Here is a 15,993-nt window from a genome sequence, read left to right on the forward strand (position 1 = left end):
CCCAGCGCCCCACGCCACAGGCAGCCTCCCTTGCTGCCTGCTCGCAGGGCTTCTTAGATTTAATTTTTCTAGCGTTTCTCTAGTTTTCAGATTTTCTGTAATGAGCTCGCACAACTTCCATGATCAAAAGAGAGGCTCCTGGTGCTGCTGGACATGGTGAGGCGCTGGGCCGGGTGGAGGAGGCCCCTGGTGCTGACCACGTGGCTCGCCTGAGACTGCGTTCCCAGAGCACCCACATTCAGTGGCTGCTCTGCTCAGGCGTAAGTGCTGAGAGGGTGCGGCTTGGCACGTGGGGCCAACGTCGTTCCTGGGACCCACGTGGCAGCCTGCCTCTAGGGAAGCACGGCTGACAGGCCCCAAGTGTTCAGCTCACTTCTTGCAGAGGAACAGTCCCAAGTCCAGTTTGCAAGGCAAATCCCCTGGCTTGGGGTTCTGCTGACCTCACCGTGTGCCTGTGATGGAGAAGTGTGTCCTCAGCTGGGTCTTGACCCTGGGGTTTTGTACTTGCCCAACCCCTGGACCGAGTCCCAGATATACCCACATAGATTTGGTTCTGACTTCTGGAACTCAGCTCAAATTGTGGAAATTTGGCCAACATCCCAGATACTGTACTTGGGTAAAGGACACTGTCCTTTTCTTAGGGATAATCTCCCAGGGTAGTACAACATTCATATGGGTTGGTCAAGCCTTGTGATCTCTTTATCTGACACTGTACTCCCTCTGGTGTGAGGACGAGACCATCTTGCTCAGCTCCGTGCCTGAGTCTGGGTGCTCCTGGCAGGGTGAGCTCTCCCAACATTGCCAGCTCATGGCCCTCAGCAGCCCTGGGGGAGGCAGCCTCCTGCCGGCTGTGGGCCTGCCTAGACCACTCCTGCTGCTGTAACTAACACCTTAGTCTGGGTAACTAGGATGTAGCCAAAATGTGTCCTCCCAGTCCTGAGACTGGACGTCCAGGTCACGGCTCATGCAGATCAGGTGTCTGGAGGGGCCTGTTCCCCATAGACGGTGCTATTTGTCCACAGAGGGTGCTGTCCATGTGTCCGCAAATGGCAGAGCAGGAGAGAGGAGCACACTTCCTCGGACCTCCTTTATGACGTCACTAAGCACTTCACAAAGGCCCCACTCCTTAACGTATCACCTTGGAGGTCAGGCTTTGGCATCTGAATTTTAGGGGTCACATTTAGACCCTAACCCACAAAATCCATGTTCTTCTCACATACAAAATACATTCTTTCCATCCTAGTAGCCTCAAAATCTTAACTCATTCCAGCCTCAAGAATTTAAGACCAGACTGGGGTTGTGGCTCAGTGGTAGAGCGCTTGCCTAGCATGCGTGAGGCACTGGGTTCAATTCTCAGCACCACATATAAATAAGTAAAACAAAGGTCTATTGACAACTAAAAATATACATATATATAAGTATATGTATATATATATATATATATAAATATATGTGTATATATATATATATATATATGTACACATATATATTTTATTTTTTTGTGTGTGCTAGGGATTGAACCCAGGGCCTTGTGCTTACAAGGCAAGCACTCTACCGACTGAGCTATCTCCCCAGCCCATATATATATATTTTAGAAAAAGAATTTAAAGACAAAAATTTGACTATCACCTGCATCACAGGTGGGTTAGGTTCCACGGGTTTTGTTCTGAGATAGACTCCTCTCCAGCTATGAGCTTGTGAAACCAGTGTGATGTGCTTCCAGAGTACAGTGGTGGGACCAGCACAGGATGGACATTACCCTTCCAAGAAGAGGAAGGAGGGAGGGAGCTGTCCCAAGTAAGTCAAAACCCAGCAGGGCAAATTCAGACTCTACAGGCTTGTGATGGTCGTCTTTGACCTGATACTCCACACTCAGGCGCTGGGCTGGGCTGGCACGGACCCAGACCCAGGCAGCCCCACATCCTGGCGCTGCAGGCTGCAGCTGCAGAGCAGCTCTCCCCGCTCTGTGGCAGCTGGGCACCCCACTCCCACTGGCCTTTACCCTAGTGGGGGGCTCTCTGCTAGAGCCCTGCCTCCATGGAAGTCCTCTGCCTGGGCCCAGGGCACCCTGTGAAGACTGGGCAGAGGCTCTGGGCCTCTAGGGTTGCCACCGTGCCCCCTGGAGGGGTGGCTGCTGCTACCCCCGTCTCGCCGGAGCCATAACTGAGCAGCAGCGCCCCCTAGTGCAGGGAGCAGAGCAGAGACTGGGCCTGTGCGGGGCAGGACAGCACCAAGGACTTCTGAGGTGCCTTCAGGCCACTCTCCGTTGTCCTGTGCACACTGGCCTCCTCACGCTCACTGGCCACTCCCCTGATGTTCTCTTGCAAACACTTCTTCATTCTTGTACAGCCCGGCCCCCACCGAGAATTTCCCAGACCTTAAGTTCTTCCTTTAAAAAAAAATTATATATATAATTTTAGTCGTTGATGGACCTTTGTTTTATTCACGTTATGTGGTGCTGAGAATCAGACCCAGTGCCTCACACGTGCCAGGCGAGTGCTCTGCCCCTGAGCCCCAGCCAGCACAGCCCAAGTCCTTCCCTTTTTTTTTTTTTTTTTTTTTTTTTTTTTTTGAGGTGCTGGGGATGGAACTCAGGGCCTTGTGCTTGTGAGGCAAGCGCTCTACCAGCTGAGCTATCTCCCCAGCCCAAGTCCTTCCCTTTTGATGATGAATTCCATCTTGAATCCATCTCCCTCGCTGCACCTTGCTGTAAGTCTAGAGAAGCCGTGTGGCACCCTCGGTGCAGAGCTTGAAGTCCTCTCTCCTGTTGTCTCTCGGAAGTTCTACTTCCCACCAGACACTAGGACACAGCCATGATTCTGCCAAGCTCAGTGCCACTTTCTTCCAGTTTCCAGTAACACATTCCCTCCTGAGGCTGCCTCCGCCTGGCCTTTGCTGGGCCCGTTTCCACTGAGGCCCAGCCCTGAGGTGGCTCTCTCCACAGCTCTCCTCGCGCTCCTCTCGGGTACACCCCAGCCTGCTTCCAGCCTCTGCCCTCCCCCTTGTCAGGGGTCTGTTAGGGCACCGCTGTGCTCCTCTGCTCCCATCCTGGTTGCAACCAGAATGTGCTGCTTGCAGTTCTGGGGGCGGGAAGTCCGAGACCTAGGCTCCCGTAGAGGCTCAGTTTGGAAGGTCTGTTCCCCAGGGACTGTACTGTGTCCAGGGGGGCAGAGGGAGGAGAGGGCTTCCCCATAGCCCCTCCTTTTTCAGTAGTGGGAATTGAACCCAGGTGGGCTTTACCCCTGAGCTACATCCCCAGGCCCTATTATTTTATTCTGAGATAGGGTCTTGCTGAGTTGCCCAACCTGGACTTGAACTTGCCATCCTTCTGCCTCAGCCTCCTAAGCAGCACCAGCCCCATTTGCAGGGACACTAACCCCAACCATAAGACTGCACCACATCCCTGATCATCTCCCGGCAGCCCCACCTCCTCACACCGCTACTTGGGGGACTGGGTCACGGCAGGAATCTGAGGGAACACAAATCCGGAATGAGCTTCTGCCTCTGACATAGGCTGAGGCGCTGCAGGATGTGTGATCAGCACGTAGGTGTAAGAAGGATGGGCGCAGTGTGTCCCTGGGCCTCTAGCTTCAGCCCAGAGGCTGTTATCGATGTTACATGCAAGTGACACACCTGCACAGTCAGTTGGTATTCAATAAAGGTGCCAGGTTCATTGGAGAAAAAAAGATCTTGATCTTTTCAACAGAAAATGAACCTCAACACATAATCTCGTCATTTGCAAAAGTCAGCCTGAGATAAATCATATACCTAAATTTAAAACCTAAAAAAATAATTACTTAAGGTTTAAACCTTAGACACCAGAAATTTAAATCCTATCAAAGTTCTAGAATATAAAGGAACATCTCTATGAATGTGGATTAGGCAAAGATCTGTTAGGACTCCAAGCATGCATGTATCATAAAGGGGAAGAAGACTCAGAGGATGGACACTGTGACCCCACTCACGGGAGGGACCTGGAGCAGTCAGATCCCGGCAGCAGGGGCGAAGCAGTGACAGGGCGGGGCCACAGTGCTGAGTGGACGGACTGGGGCCGGCACCTGCTGTGACTGATTGACCAGGGCTGCACCGCCCTGTAAGTGCGCTTAGAGCCACTGGCCTGTGCACTTGGGGTGGGTAAGGTGTGGTGGGTGTTGTTGTGGTGTGTTTTTCCACACCCTAGACCGTTTTATGAGTCTGACCAATTTTTATTTTTTTGTTTTTACTGATTTTTGTGGTACTGGGGTCACACCCAGGCCTCACAGGTGCTAGGTGAGTGCTCCACCACTGAGCTACAGCCCCAGACCCATGTTGTGTATTTTTGCCATAATAAAAAAGTAGAAATTTGCCTTCTGAAAAATACTAAGAGAATGAAAAAGCAAGCCACAGAATGACACAAACTATTTGTAAATTATGTGTCTGATAAAAATTTCTATTAAAAGACGCTAATGAGGACAATGTGGTTTAGAACTGAATTAAATCTGCCCGTAGTTCCATCAGTCTGGTCTTTTCTTGTGAAAAGATTCTGGGCATTATAAAGCCCACCTTGCCTAGATGGTATTGGGGACACCGGGGACAGTGTTGCTTGCCCCTCAGCATGTAAGCCTGTACTCACTGCTGCCTTTGGTCCTTAGCATTGGAAATGGCTACAGACTTCAGAAAAAAAACAAAACTATTTTTGAATATTTAGTTTTGTCACAAGACATCAATCACACTGCTCTCATTTATTAGCAGTTAAAAATCATAGTACTACAAACCTATCTTTCCATTTTTTTCTTTCTGTATGGTTATGGTTTTTAGGACATAGGGTGTCAGGAGAAAATTTTCTTGGTCAGATCAAGATCAGCATAAATTCTCCTTTGTCCTGTTTCCTTTCTCCTAAGTCTACTGTGTATTACCTGAACTGGAATGTTGTCCATATGCATATTTGAAGACATTTTTGGTTCTGACCCTTTGTGGCTCTTCTGATTTATGCACAGGTGGTTCCATTGCTTCGTTTATGGGACCATCATAGCAGCTAATCAGACTTCCTGCCAGTGTCCTGGATCCCAGGCCCACTGTTAAACAATATTTAAAGATCGGAATTTGTATAAAGTAACTTCCAAGTTTTATAATGCATCATTTTACATCTTTCATAATTAAAAGCAGCACAATAAGGTTGTAAAAAAAAAAATTTCTATTAAGTGTGTAAGAACTCTCAAGACCCAGTAAGAGAGACAGCCCAAGGTTCGAGTGGGTGGGACTCAGCCGCTGGGCGAGGCAAGCACGGGGAGGGGCTGAAGAGGGTCTTGGGCCTCGCTGCCCCTGCTGAGGTGGCAGCGTCTGCGGCTGCATCTGCAGGTCCACACTATCCCTCGCCAATCCCCAACTGCCTTGGCACAGAGACCCACTAGTCGATTCTAACATTAATATGTAAATACAAGGGCTTCCCAGGCAAAACAACCCTGAGTAAGAAAGAAATCGCAAGATCCACACTTCCCGGTTTCAAAACTTACCACCAAGATGAAGTGGTCAGGACCGTGGTACTGACACCAGGACAGACCTAGGTCAGCAAAATGGAGTCTGGCACTCAGGACGGATCTCACATGACCACCCTGTAGGTGAGAGCACAGGCTTCTCAACACATGCCGCTGGGAGGACCAGCGTGGACCTGTCCTCACCAGGTGCACCTCAGGACACTCGGCAGGCAGCGGCTCTTAGACTTGACGCCTGAAGCAGGGTCAGTAGGAAAACCAGCTGAAACATCACAGTAGTCAGGACTTTTGCACTCCAAATAATACCATCAAGAGCAGCAGCCAGAGGAAAGAGCTGCTTTGCAACTCTGATACTGCTAAAGGGTGTGTGCTCAGAGTACAGGAAGGATCCATGCAACTCAGAAGTAGCCCTGCTAAGACAGGTGTCTGTCTTCTGAGGAAGATGCTCCCAGCGCCCACTCCCGGCTCCCCGTCACCGAGGAACGGGCCAGCTCTAAAGTACTGGCAAGGCGACTGTGGGTGCAGAGCTAGGGTGCCCCTTACCGGCCACATGGAGAAGGGCCGTGCTGCTGGGGTCAGAGGTGCACCAGGAACACCTGGGGTGATGTCCACTTCCAGTCCTCCAGAGGCACCAGGAGACCTTGGGTTGCTGGAGCAGAGGTGGAGGCCACCACTGCAGGAGCTGTCGACTGCCCTAAGGTGGTGGTTGTCATTGGTCTAAAACACGAGCTATCCAGTTAAAAGATGGGCAAAGGATCTGAATCAATGTTTTGCCAGAGCAGAGATAGAGATGGTTGATAAGGACTGTCCTCAGTGGGCATCAGATTGGCTGATTGTCAGGTGAGGCACCACTTGTCCCCCAACAGCAGGCACACGTGAACGGACCAGTGAAGGGCAGTCGCTGGACACTCCGAGTCCTGCCCCTGGTCAGCCCTAAGGAGGCAGGGACATGTCCCCAAGGTGACCTGCAGGCTCATGCTGTCAGCTTTATGTGCAGGAGAAATAGCCAGCCGACTGTCAGCGCTGGCCCCAGAAACTGCTCCCATTCAGAAAGGGACCAGCATGGACAGGGACATGGGCCTACCCACACCGTGCCCAGGCTACGTCCTCCTGACCCGGTTCTGCTCGCGGGGCCGGACGGGGCCGGTGCCTTCCTGGGCAGATGGGGCATCGGCAGCACTGCAGGCATTGGCCAGCGCTCCTTGCCCCGCACTGCCTGCTCTGCTTTCTGTGTGGGAAGCACTTCCTGGCCAGTGGCTGAGAGGGCCGAGGAGCCTTCGCACCACACCCAGTGCAAGGGCCTGAGGTCTTGGGAGACGGTCCCAGTTCCTAAGAAACTGGAAAATAACTAGAATGGAAGTGCCAGCAGCGGAGCGCACTTGGAGGCTCCAGGCGCCCTCCTGCCCGTCCTGCAGAGCACTTTTCATGACCCTCGGGCTGCTGCTAGCGGGGCGTGTGGGCCTCTGTGGGGCCCTTGTGCACTTTTGGCATTGCTACAGGTCCTGGACTCAGAGCAGGACCCTGCGGAACACGTCCCTGAGGTGGAGGAGGACCTGGACCTTCTGTACGACACGCTGGACATGGAGAACCCCAGTGACAGCGGCCCTGACATGGAGGAGGATGATAGCGTCCTCAGCACCCCTAAGCCCAAGCTCAGGTGAGCCTGCGGGGCCAGATGGCCATCTTGACGAGTCCTGCAGAGGGGCTTCCAAGCCACCCTCAGGATGTCCCCACAGCCGCTGCTCTCAGTGGCGGACCTGTGTGCCACAGAGACCTGGCACTGTAGGCAGGGCCACCTGTCTCTGAAAGCTTGGAAGGTTCCCACAGGCCAGACCACCAGGGGCAGCCAGGAGGGGGCAGCTTGCCAGCCAGTCCCAGGCAGTTGCAGGTGGCCTGAGCCAGGTGACTTCCCGCCATGGGCTCAGAAAGAGGTGTGCTTGTGGAAATCAAGCAGAGGGTGCTGAGGCTGGCAGGAAGCTACAGCAGATGTCTTTCCACGGACAGTGTAGTTCTCAGGGTGGCAAGACCTTTGGGTGGAGTGGACTGGAATGTTCTGTGTGGGGCAGGTGGAATGTGGGGCAGGCTGTGAGGATGGAGGGGTCCTCCTGGGTGCTGGTGGGCTTTCATGGTGCCCCTCCACAGCGGGGAAGACAGAGGAGCCCACGGGGGTCCCTGCCGGCACCTCTTGGGGTGGCAAGGCTGGCTGAGGCTGACCTGGGGCAAGAGGCACTGCCCACAGGATGGAGTGTGTGGGCCTGTGTGACTGCTGAAGGTGGCAGATGCAGGCGGGAGTTTGGGGCCTTTTGCTCTTAAGCTTTTAAACCTAGGTGGTACAGAGAGGGACACCCAAGAAAGGTAGGCTTCCTGTGTCATCAGGCCCGTCCACAGCTGACCCTGGCTCCTGCAGCTCCATCTCACCCTGATGCTGCCGACACGTGGCACTTCAGTTTTCCGTGGCCAGCAGGAGAGGCCAGTGTGGTGGCTTTAAAGAGCACGACCCCTGTTCTGGAGGGCAGTATCCTGGGCGTTGCCTCATTTGTGCTGGAGTCTCACTGTGCCCAGACTGATATGCTGGCCACTGGCTCCCACCATGAGTCGGGGACTCCCTCCATGCCAGCGAGGCATGGCAGAGTTCCAGTCCAGAGCCTGTGGGATGGGGGCACAGCTGTGTGCTGCCTGGCAGCCACAGACTACCTTACCACCTGGTGGCCGCCCCACGTCTTGGGTGGACTCCCCTCGCGTGGGTGGCCTCCTGCCTCATCTCCTACCCTCGGCTTGAGCGAGTTCTCTGCTTTGTGTACTCCTGGGATGACACGAGGTCTTCCCCATTGTGAGCTCAGTGACGTTGGCCTTGGTGGCAGAGTCCCTGGCCAGCTAGTGCCCACGGCTCCAATAGAGGGTGCGTGGACGTTCCACGACTGCGAGCCTGGGTAGCCACACAGTCGGTCTCTGTGTGTTAGCTCTCAGGCAGGCACCTCAGGCTCTCAGGAGCCCTGCCGCTGTTCGAATTTGCAGTGTCTTTCACATCTTTGGGGTATATATCCTCTTTTTCTTCACTCATACTTTATATGCTGGGGATGGGCACGTTCAACCAGCTAATCTAGAATGGCCTGGTTGGCCTAGACTGGCCTGCTTGGTCAGGAGTAGGCCTCGACTGGCTGCTTGGTCTGGAGTAGGCCTCAACCGGCTGCTTGGTCAGGAGTAGGCCTCAACCGGCTGCTTGGTCAGGAGTAGGCCTCAACCGGCTGCTTGGTCAGGAGTAGGCCTCAACCGGCTGCTTGGTCAGGAGTAGGCCTCGACCGGCTGCTTGGTCAGGAGTAGGACTCGACTGGCTGCTTGGTCTGGAGTAGGCCTCGATTGACTCATTGATCAGGAGTAGGCCTCAACCGGCTGCTTGGTCAGGAGTAGGCCTCGACTGGCTGCTTGGTCAGGAGTAGGCCTCAACTGGCTGCTTGGTCAGGAGTAGGCCTCAACCGGCTGCTTGGTCAGGAGTAGGCCTCGACTGGCTGCTTGGTGAGGAGTAGGCCTCGATGAGCTGGTTGGTCAGGAGTAGGTCTCAATTGACCTGGTTGGTCTGTAATGTCCTGGTTGGTCTAGATTGGCCTCTTTGATCTGGCCAGGCCTAGATTGGCCTGGTTGACCTGGATTTGCCTGGATTTGCTGCTGTTGCCTTCACTGTGCTGTAGAGAATGTTCTGCTTCCTGCAAGCTGACTGTAAGTTCCAAGGTTCTCGACTCAGGCATCCTCCAGCAGGGTATTTAGAATGGAGCTGCCCTCAGCCTCTGTATTGCTGGGTAGCCCTGTCCTGGTTGAAAGCCATGAGCAGACAGGGTTTCAGGGACGCCTGTTTTCTGAGGGTTGGCCCTGGGCTCACTGCCATCTGCCACGTCACGTGTGGTCAGAGAGCCTTACTTGCAGTATGGGGAGGGTCTTGGAGAATAACAGCCATGCCTTTCCTGAGCCAGGCCGTACTTCGAAGGTCTGTCACACTCCAGTTCACAGACGGAGATCGGGAGCATCCACAGTGTCCGGAGCCAGAAGGAGCCTCCAAGCCCGGTGAGTGAGCCATACTGTGTAGCAACAGAGCCCTTGGGTGAGTCAGGTGTTCTCATTCTTCCTGTCTTCGTGAGTCACATGGGCATGCTGGACAAGCACTTGGCAAGCATGTCTCTGATTGTGGTGTGTTCTGGGCCCAGGGCCCTTCCCAGTGGCAAGAGACTGTCCTGGGATGACCCTGAGCCCACAGTCCAGGAAAGTCCCATCTGGTGTCCCCTGGGCCTCTTCCTGTCACAACCAGGCTGCCTCAGCACCTACTACAACACAGCCTGATTCCTGTCTCTACCCCCAGGCTGATGTGCCGGAGAAGACGCGGTCCCTAGGAGGCAAACAGCCAAGTGACAGTGTTTCTGACACAGTGGCTCTTGTAAGTAGGTGTAGACGTGCTCATCTAGCCTACCTAGGCCTCACACCTACAGCAGGCTCCCCACGAAGCTCCTGTGCTCTCACCGCCTGGACATGGGTCAACCCTTGAGGGTAGCCAGGCTGCCAGGTGGTCAGGATACCTGGTGGGTGCTGCTGCTCAGTTTCCTTGACATTCGTGGCCCAAAAGCAGTGGGTTTCCCCGGAAGCAGAGCAGTGGGTTTGCCCTTGGAAAGGTCTTAGGATGATGCTGGGCTGCAGGTGTGCTGAGCCTCTGGCAGATCTGATGTCTCCCTGCAGTTCTGCGATGTGCAGGGTCAAAGGTGGCTTTAACCATTCCCCCAAGCCAGGCCTACAGGGCTGAGAGGGACCCCAGGTGGGTTTTTTGTAGTTCTGGGCTGAGGTAGGGTGTGCAGCTTCCTTCTCTGCCAGCAGAATGCACCAGCCCCACGGGAGCCATCAGGGCAGCCTGAGGACAGCCCCGAGGCTGAGACCTCCGCCCTGGACGTCTTCACTGAGAAGCTGCCGCCCAGCGGGAGGATCACCAAAACAGAGTCGCTGGTCATCCCCTCCACCAGGTGCCTGTGCACCCCTGGCCTGCTCCCCCTTGGGGCTGTTGGCTTGAGGGGAATCATGGGAGAGGCCCGCTGCCCTTGGGGTCCCTTCCAGGAGTCCCAGCTTGGGTCCCTTCCTGAGCACAGCCGGCTGTCTTGTGACCTGGGGCTCACATGCCCACGCCGTGCTGCCTACTCTTACCCGCCAAGCCTCAGGACAAGCTGCAAAGCCTCGGGCAGCTGGGCGCGAGGAGGCTGGTTACAGTGACAGCTCATCGGGGGTCTGCGGGTGGGGCTGGAGACAAGCAGCAGGCAGGACTGCAGCACCAGGGAGGGTGGGTCCTGGCCCACCCCGACCCCCAGGCTGCGGCACACACAGGCATGGAACAGTTGAGGGGGCGGCTGGTGTTGCCACAGTAGCCTGTCATTATGGTGAACACAGGTCACCATGGCCCACTCCCCACGGCCGTCTTGGTCTCATCTGGCACAGTCTCAAGCCGCTTGCTTGGGGCATGCCAGACCCACCTCCCATCATCCCCAGGGAGGCACCCCTTGCCCTCACCCTTCACCAGAGCATGGAGTGTCCCTTACCTCTGCTGGAATCTTCCTTGGGATGTGGCCTTTCCCCTGACCAGCACCACTGTGCCCAGGCCGTGGTGGCTTCAGAGCAGACGTGTCTATCAGCACGTGACAGACATGATCCCGTGCCTGTCAGCACATGACTCAGGTCTGGGCCATGGGGAGGGGGCACTCCCCACCCTCGCCTCCACAGCAACCCTTCCAAACCGCCCCTGCTCCCAGCCACCTCACCACCTTGGGCAGAGCCATCTACAGAAGCCAGCACTCGGCATCCGTACACACTCTGGCTCTCCTCCAGGAGGAGCTGTGTCCCCTGAGCCAGTGAGCGCCCCGGGTCAGAGGCGTGCCTTCCCCCAAGCCCCACTGCTCCTTCCTCTGGCCCTCGCGACTTTCCGAAGCAGCGAGGCTGGGCACTGGCATCTACCAGCAGGAGGCACACAGGAGCCTGGTTGGGCCCGGGGCGGTTGCCCTGACGGTCGGCGCTTCGGGCTGGCCTGCCCCCAGCTCCGACCTACCTTTCACCCAGGAGAGGAGGTGTCCCTGAGTCCCCAGTGGAGGCGCACACACACGAGGAAGCAAAGCTGAGTGCTGGGTCCCCTATGGGCACCTGGGCCTCAGGGCTCCACCCTCACAGGCTGGCAGCTCTGCACAGCCCGGGGCTCTGCGGCTTGTCCAGTGACACTGGCCATCCTTCCCTGCCCTTGGCTGGGCACTCTTGCCTGGAGCATCAGTGTACAGCTTGCGCGAGCATGTGGCTGGCCTGCTTTGGCCCTTCCCGCTGGCCCCTGCCCCATTCCACCAGCCTGCTCTGATCCCAGCAGGTCCGAGGTGAAGCCAGCTGGCCGCCGGGGCCGGAGCACATCCCTGAAGGAGAGACAGCCAGCACGGCCACAGAACGAGCGGGCCAACAGCCTGGACAGTGAGCGCTGCCCAGACACACGGAGCCAGCTGCAGGTGCCGGTGGGGGCTCTGCCAGAGCAGGGCAGGAGAGAAATCTAGAAGTCCAGGTTGCTGGGCAACCTAGAGGGCCTGCCAGGACAAAAAATGAGTCCTTGGTCCCTGTCAGGAAGCCTTGGCAGCCCACGCACGTTCCTGCCATCCTGCCACCAGGAGAGGGTGCACGGCCCCTTCAAACGGGCAGCCTGGTGGGGGCCTCTCCTGCTGCAGAGACTCTGCCACTGCTGGGGCCACAGGGCGCTGAGGCTGCAGTCTTGGTGGGGAGAGGATTGGTGCCACGTCTCGGGTGTGGACGGCCTTGGTGTTTCTAGATCCCCAGGAAGACCGTGTATGACCAGCTGAACCACATCCTCATCTCTGATGACCGGCTCCCGGAGAACATCATTCTCGTCAACACCTCTGATTGGCAGGGGCAGGTAGGAGCCGCAGCCCCGGGGCTGGTCCTCCCCAGGGGTGTGGTGAGACTCGGCTGAGTCGGGGCTGTGCAGAGCCCCCACTGGGGCGTGTCGGGCGCGTGCTGTGGTCAGGCTCTCCTGGACAGCAGGGGCCTCTGGGCTCTGGCCCTGAGGGGAGGGCTGGATGGGAGTGCAGGCGCCGTGCGAGGTCACGCTGTGCCTGTGCCACCCAGTTCCTGTCAGACGTGCTGCAGAGGCACACGCTCCCCGTGGTGTGCACGTGCTCCGCGGCCGACGTCCAGGCTGCCTTCAGCACCATCGTCTCTCGGATTCAGAGATAGTGAGTCCGTGCCCTTCCCTGGGGTCTGCCCTGTGGGCTGTCGCCCAGATTTGTGCTGGGGTCCCTGCACCCCACCCTGCTGCCGTTCCCAGGTGGGCGTGTCCTCTGCCTGGGGGCCACGTTTGGCACCTGACCTGCTGCCCACAGGTCCCTAGCCCAAACTTTGCTCTGATTCCAGGGCGAGGGGTCTCCTGAGACCCGGGCAGGGCGACTGCCCAGCCTGTCAGTCCTCTACCTGGTCAAGTGGAGGGAGACTGCCCCCGGCTGGGAGTGCCCACCGAGGGTCTCGGATGTGGGGTCATAGTGACGGGGCTGCTCGGGGACAGGCTCTCTGGGGCTTAGCTGGGTGGCCTGGGGCCGTGGGCAGCTCTAGCGGCTCCCCTGAGGCCTGTCCCCTCTTCGCCCCGTCGGGGGTCGCAGCTGCAACTGCAATCCCCAGCCCCCGCCCCCCGTGAAGATCGCCGTGGCGGGAGCGCAGCAGTACCTCAGCGCCATCCTGCGGCTCTTCGTGGACCAGCTGTCCCACAAGACGCCCGACTGGCTTGGCTACATGCGCTTCCTCATCATCCCGCTGGGTGAGGCCTCCGTGGGCCCTTGGGTCACTCGGGGCCAGGTGCTGAGTGCTGGCACCACATCTCGTTTTCAGCGTCTTCGTGGGATGGTTTGGTTTATGTGTGTCAGTGTTACTTCAGTGACACTGAAAGGGGGCATGACCACCTGAGGTGACCTGCACCAGGCGTCCCCTTGTTCTGTCCCGGGTCTCTGTGTCAGCCTGGGCTCTTTGTCAGAGAAGCAGTGCAGGGCCGAGTGCTCAGCCCCGAGGGCCTGTGCCGCTGCGTGGTGAGCTCGACTGAGTCCCTGCCACCAAGTGCGGGGCCAGTGCTGCTGTGACAGCAGCAGGGGCTGGAGCCCACCTCCTGTCGCACACCTGGGGCCAGCATCCTCAGGAGGCGGCTCTGCCACACTCCTCTCCAAACCACCCGCCAGAGGGGTCCAGGACTCCGAGCTGCACGTGGTGACTATCCTGCCCTGGGCATGCAGGTTCCCACCCTGTGGCCAGGTACCTGGGCTCCGTGGACTACCGCTACCACAACTTCTTCCAGGACCTGGCCTGGAGAGACCTGTTCAACAAGCTGGAGGCCCAGAGTGCTGGTGAGGCCCAGCGTGGTACCCGTGGGGAGCTCGCACCCACAGCCCACTTCAGTAGAGGAAGGGGCTCCTTGGCACCTGAGCCCACCCTTCCCAGGAGACCTCCCAGTGTGCCTGCCTCTTTCTCAGGCTTGGCTACAGGTGGGGCAGCGGGGCTTGCCAGGAGGGGAGGGACAGGCCCAGGAACAGGCCTGCAGGATTTGTGGAGGACTTGCCCCAACACCACTGTGGCTGGGCACTTGGGCCTTGTGGCCAGCAGGAAAGTAGAAGTGCCAGTGGCCCTGCCCAGACTGCACCCTGACCACCTGACCACCCCACCCGCACACCAACCTGGCCGCCTCCTCCTGCAGTGCAGGACACGCCAGACATCGTATCCCGCGTCACCCAGTACATCGCGGGGGCCAACTGCGCCCACCAGCTCCCTATCGCGGAGGCCATGCTGACCTACAAGCAGAAGAGGTAACGCGATGGGCCCAGGCCTGGGGCACAAGGGGCCCCTGACCACACACCACAGGTCGCTGCCAGCCGCCGTCCCTCCACGGCTACCTGCCTGCCCTGGCCTTGGTGTGGGGGGAAAGCCCCAGATGAGCCTGGACTGCAGGGGCCTCCGCTGGCCCCAAGTCAGACCAGAGTCGTGGTTGGGTTTTCAGAACCTCTTTATTTCTGTGCCCGTTGACGTGTCCCACGGTGCATCTAGTGGCAGCTGTCAAGTGGCCGGCCTGCGGACCTGGCACATCTTCCTCCCACAGCCTAGGACACCTGGGCTGGAGCCCCTGAGGCATGGCCTCAGCCTGTTGGGGAGCAGTCAGCTCATGTTCTCATGGCCCAGAGAAGGACAGCACCCAGGAGCTGTGGGCAAAAGCCTGGACCAGGTGTGGGTCCTACCAGCTGGCCAGGAACCGTTGGGCTGGGTAGCCCTGGCCAGGGCCCCTTGGACAGGCAAAAGCAGAGGCTGTCCTATGCTTTTAGGAGAATGGACACCACCCTGTGGCCAGGCCTGTGGACAGGCTGTCCCACATGCAGACGAGAAGAGCAGAGGCAGTTGGTGGGCCTAAGAGCAGCAGGAGAGGATAGAGCCTTGGCCAGGTTCTGACACAGCACATACAGCAGTCCCTGATTTCTAAAGGGTATTTAGCACCTTCCTGAGACTGCAGGAGAGTCAGGTTGAACTCTGGGAGGTACAGGGAGGTCAGTAGGGATGTCTGGTCCCACTCTAGGGGAGCCCAGCACTCCCAGGGCTTGCTGGTGGAGGGGACAGCCACCCCCGCATGGGGTCCTCTGCAAGCTCACGGAGGGCTCACCGTGCCCCCCAGGCACCTTAACATAGCCGTGTCTTCTCTTTTGGTGGCTTTCTGAAAAGGAAAAGGCACTTTCACTTTGACTTCACCCTGAGGTACAGCTCTCTGGTCGGTGCCCCTGTCTGTCCCAGACTGGTCTTCAGGCTTGTTTAGCAGAGTCACTGCCTAAGTCCCTCTCCCCTGATGCCCAGGGCAGCTGGGGCCCCTCGCCCAGGGTCCTGTGCTCTGAAGGCATAGGCCTGTGTGGGCTGGGGGAGGTCTTGCCCCCAGGGGTCCCTGACTCTGGGGCCTGGTGACAGCAGAGGCAAGGGCCAGGAGCAGGCTGACACCTGTCGCTGGCACCGATGTGGGGGCTGCCTCATGCTGACCTGGCTCTCAGCACTTCACACGGGTAACCTGGCACCTGCACACAGCCTAGGAGGGAGGGGTCCATGCTGGTCTTACACAGAGGGACAGGGAGGTGGGAGGTCAAGGGCGATGTGCCTGGCCTTCTGCACTGCAGTTACGCTCCCAGGCCACAGTCACAGAGAGGGTTTTCTAGCATCTTTTGTGCCCAGTGAGGCAGCCAGACCACTGAGACCCCCCAGTAGGGGTAGAGTGCTTTTACCCATAGGGATGACTCTATCCTCTGAAAACTCGGACTTGTCAAGACGAGAAGTCCCAGGAACCCTAGAGCTGCCCCTCTCCTCGCCCTCTGTCTTCCACACCTGTCTCAGGCTAGCTACTCTCCTGCATAAACTTCTCCCACCTCTTGCCCCCAAGACACAGTTGTTGGGTCCCAGGGACCTCCTTCCTAGGAGTGTTAACAGTAGCAGACATGCAGCCTTTGGG

The 15,993-nt window shown here is 57.5% G+C and overlaps 1 protein-coding gene across 9 annotated transcripts in view; it reads left to right on the forward strand.

Annotated features, from left to right (window-relative positions):
* The window catches only part of Pacs2 (phosphofurin acidic cluster sorting protein 2), a 62,900-nt gene that overhangs the window by 38,249 nt on the left and 8,658 nt on the right, over positions 1–15,993 (forward strand). For 3 of the 9 annotated variants that reach the window (XM_047542092.1, XM_047542088.1, XM_047542083.1), the window contains exons 9-19: positions 6,971–7,128; positions 9,437–9,527; positions 9,820–9,894; positions 10,323–10,468; positions 11,842–11,977; positions 12,292–12,396; positions 12,609–12,715; positions 13,136–13,290; positions 13,757–13,867; positions 14,215–14,323; positions 15,225–15,257. In XM_047542092.1, the coding sequence (XP_047398048.1) occupies positions 6,971–7,128; positions 9,437–9,527; positions 9,820–9,894; positions 10,323–10,468; positions 11,842–11,977; positions 12,292–12,396; positions 12,609–12,715; positions 13,136–13,290; positions 13,757–13,867; positions 14,215–14,323; positions 15,225–15,257 (1,226 nt within the window). The remainder of the gene's footprint in view (positions 1–6,970; positions 7,129–9,436; positions 9,528–9,819; positions 9,895–10,322; positions 10,469–11,841; positions 11,978–12,291; positions 12,397–12,608; positions 12,716–13,135; positions 13,291–13,756; positions 13,868–14,214; positions 14,324–15,224; positions 15,258–15,993) is intronic. The other 6 variants (XM_047542090.1, XM_047542091.1, XM_047542085.1 and 3 more) reach the window with 5 other exon arrangements.

This window comes from Sciurus carolinensis, chromosome 2 (assembly GCF_902686445.1).
Source record: "Sciurus carolinensis chromosome 2, mSciCar1.2, whole genome shotgun sequence".
Lineage (NCBI taxonomy): Eukaryota > Metazoa > Chordata > Mammalia > Rodentia > Sciuridae > Sciurus > Sciurus carolinensis.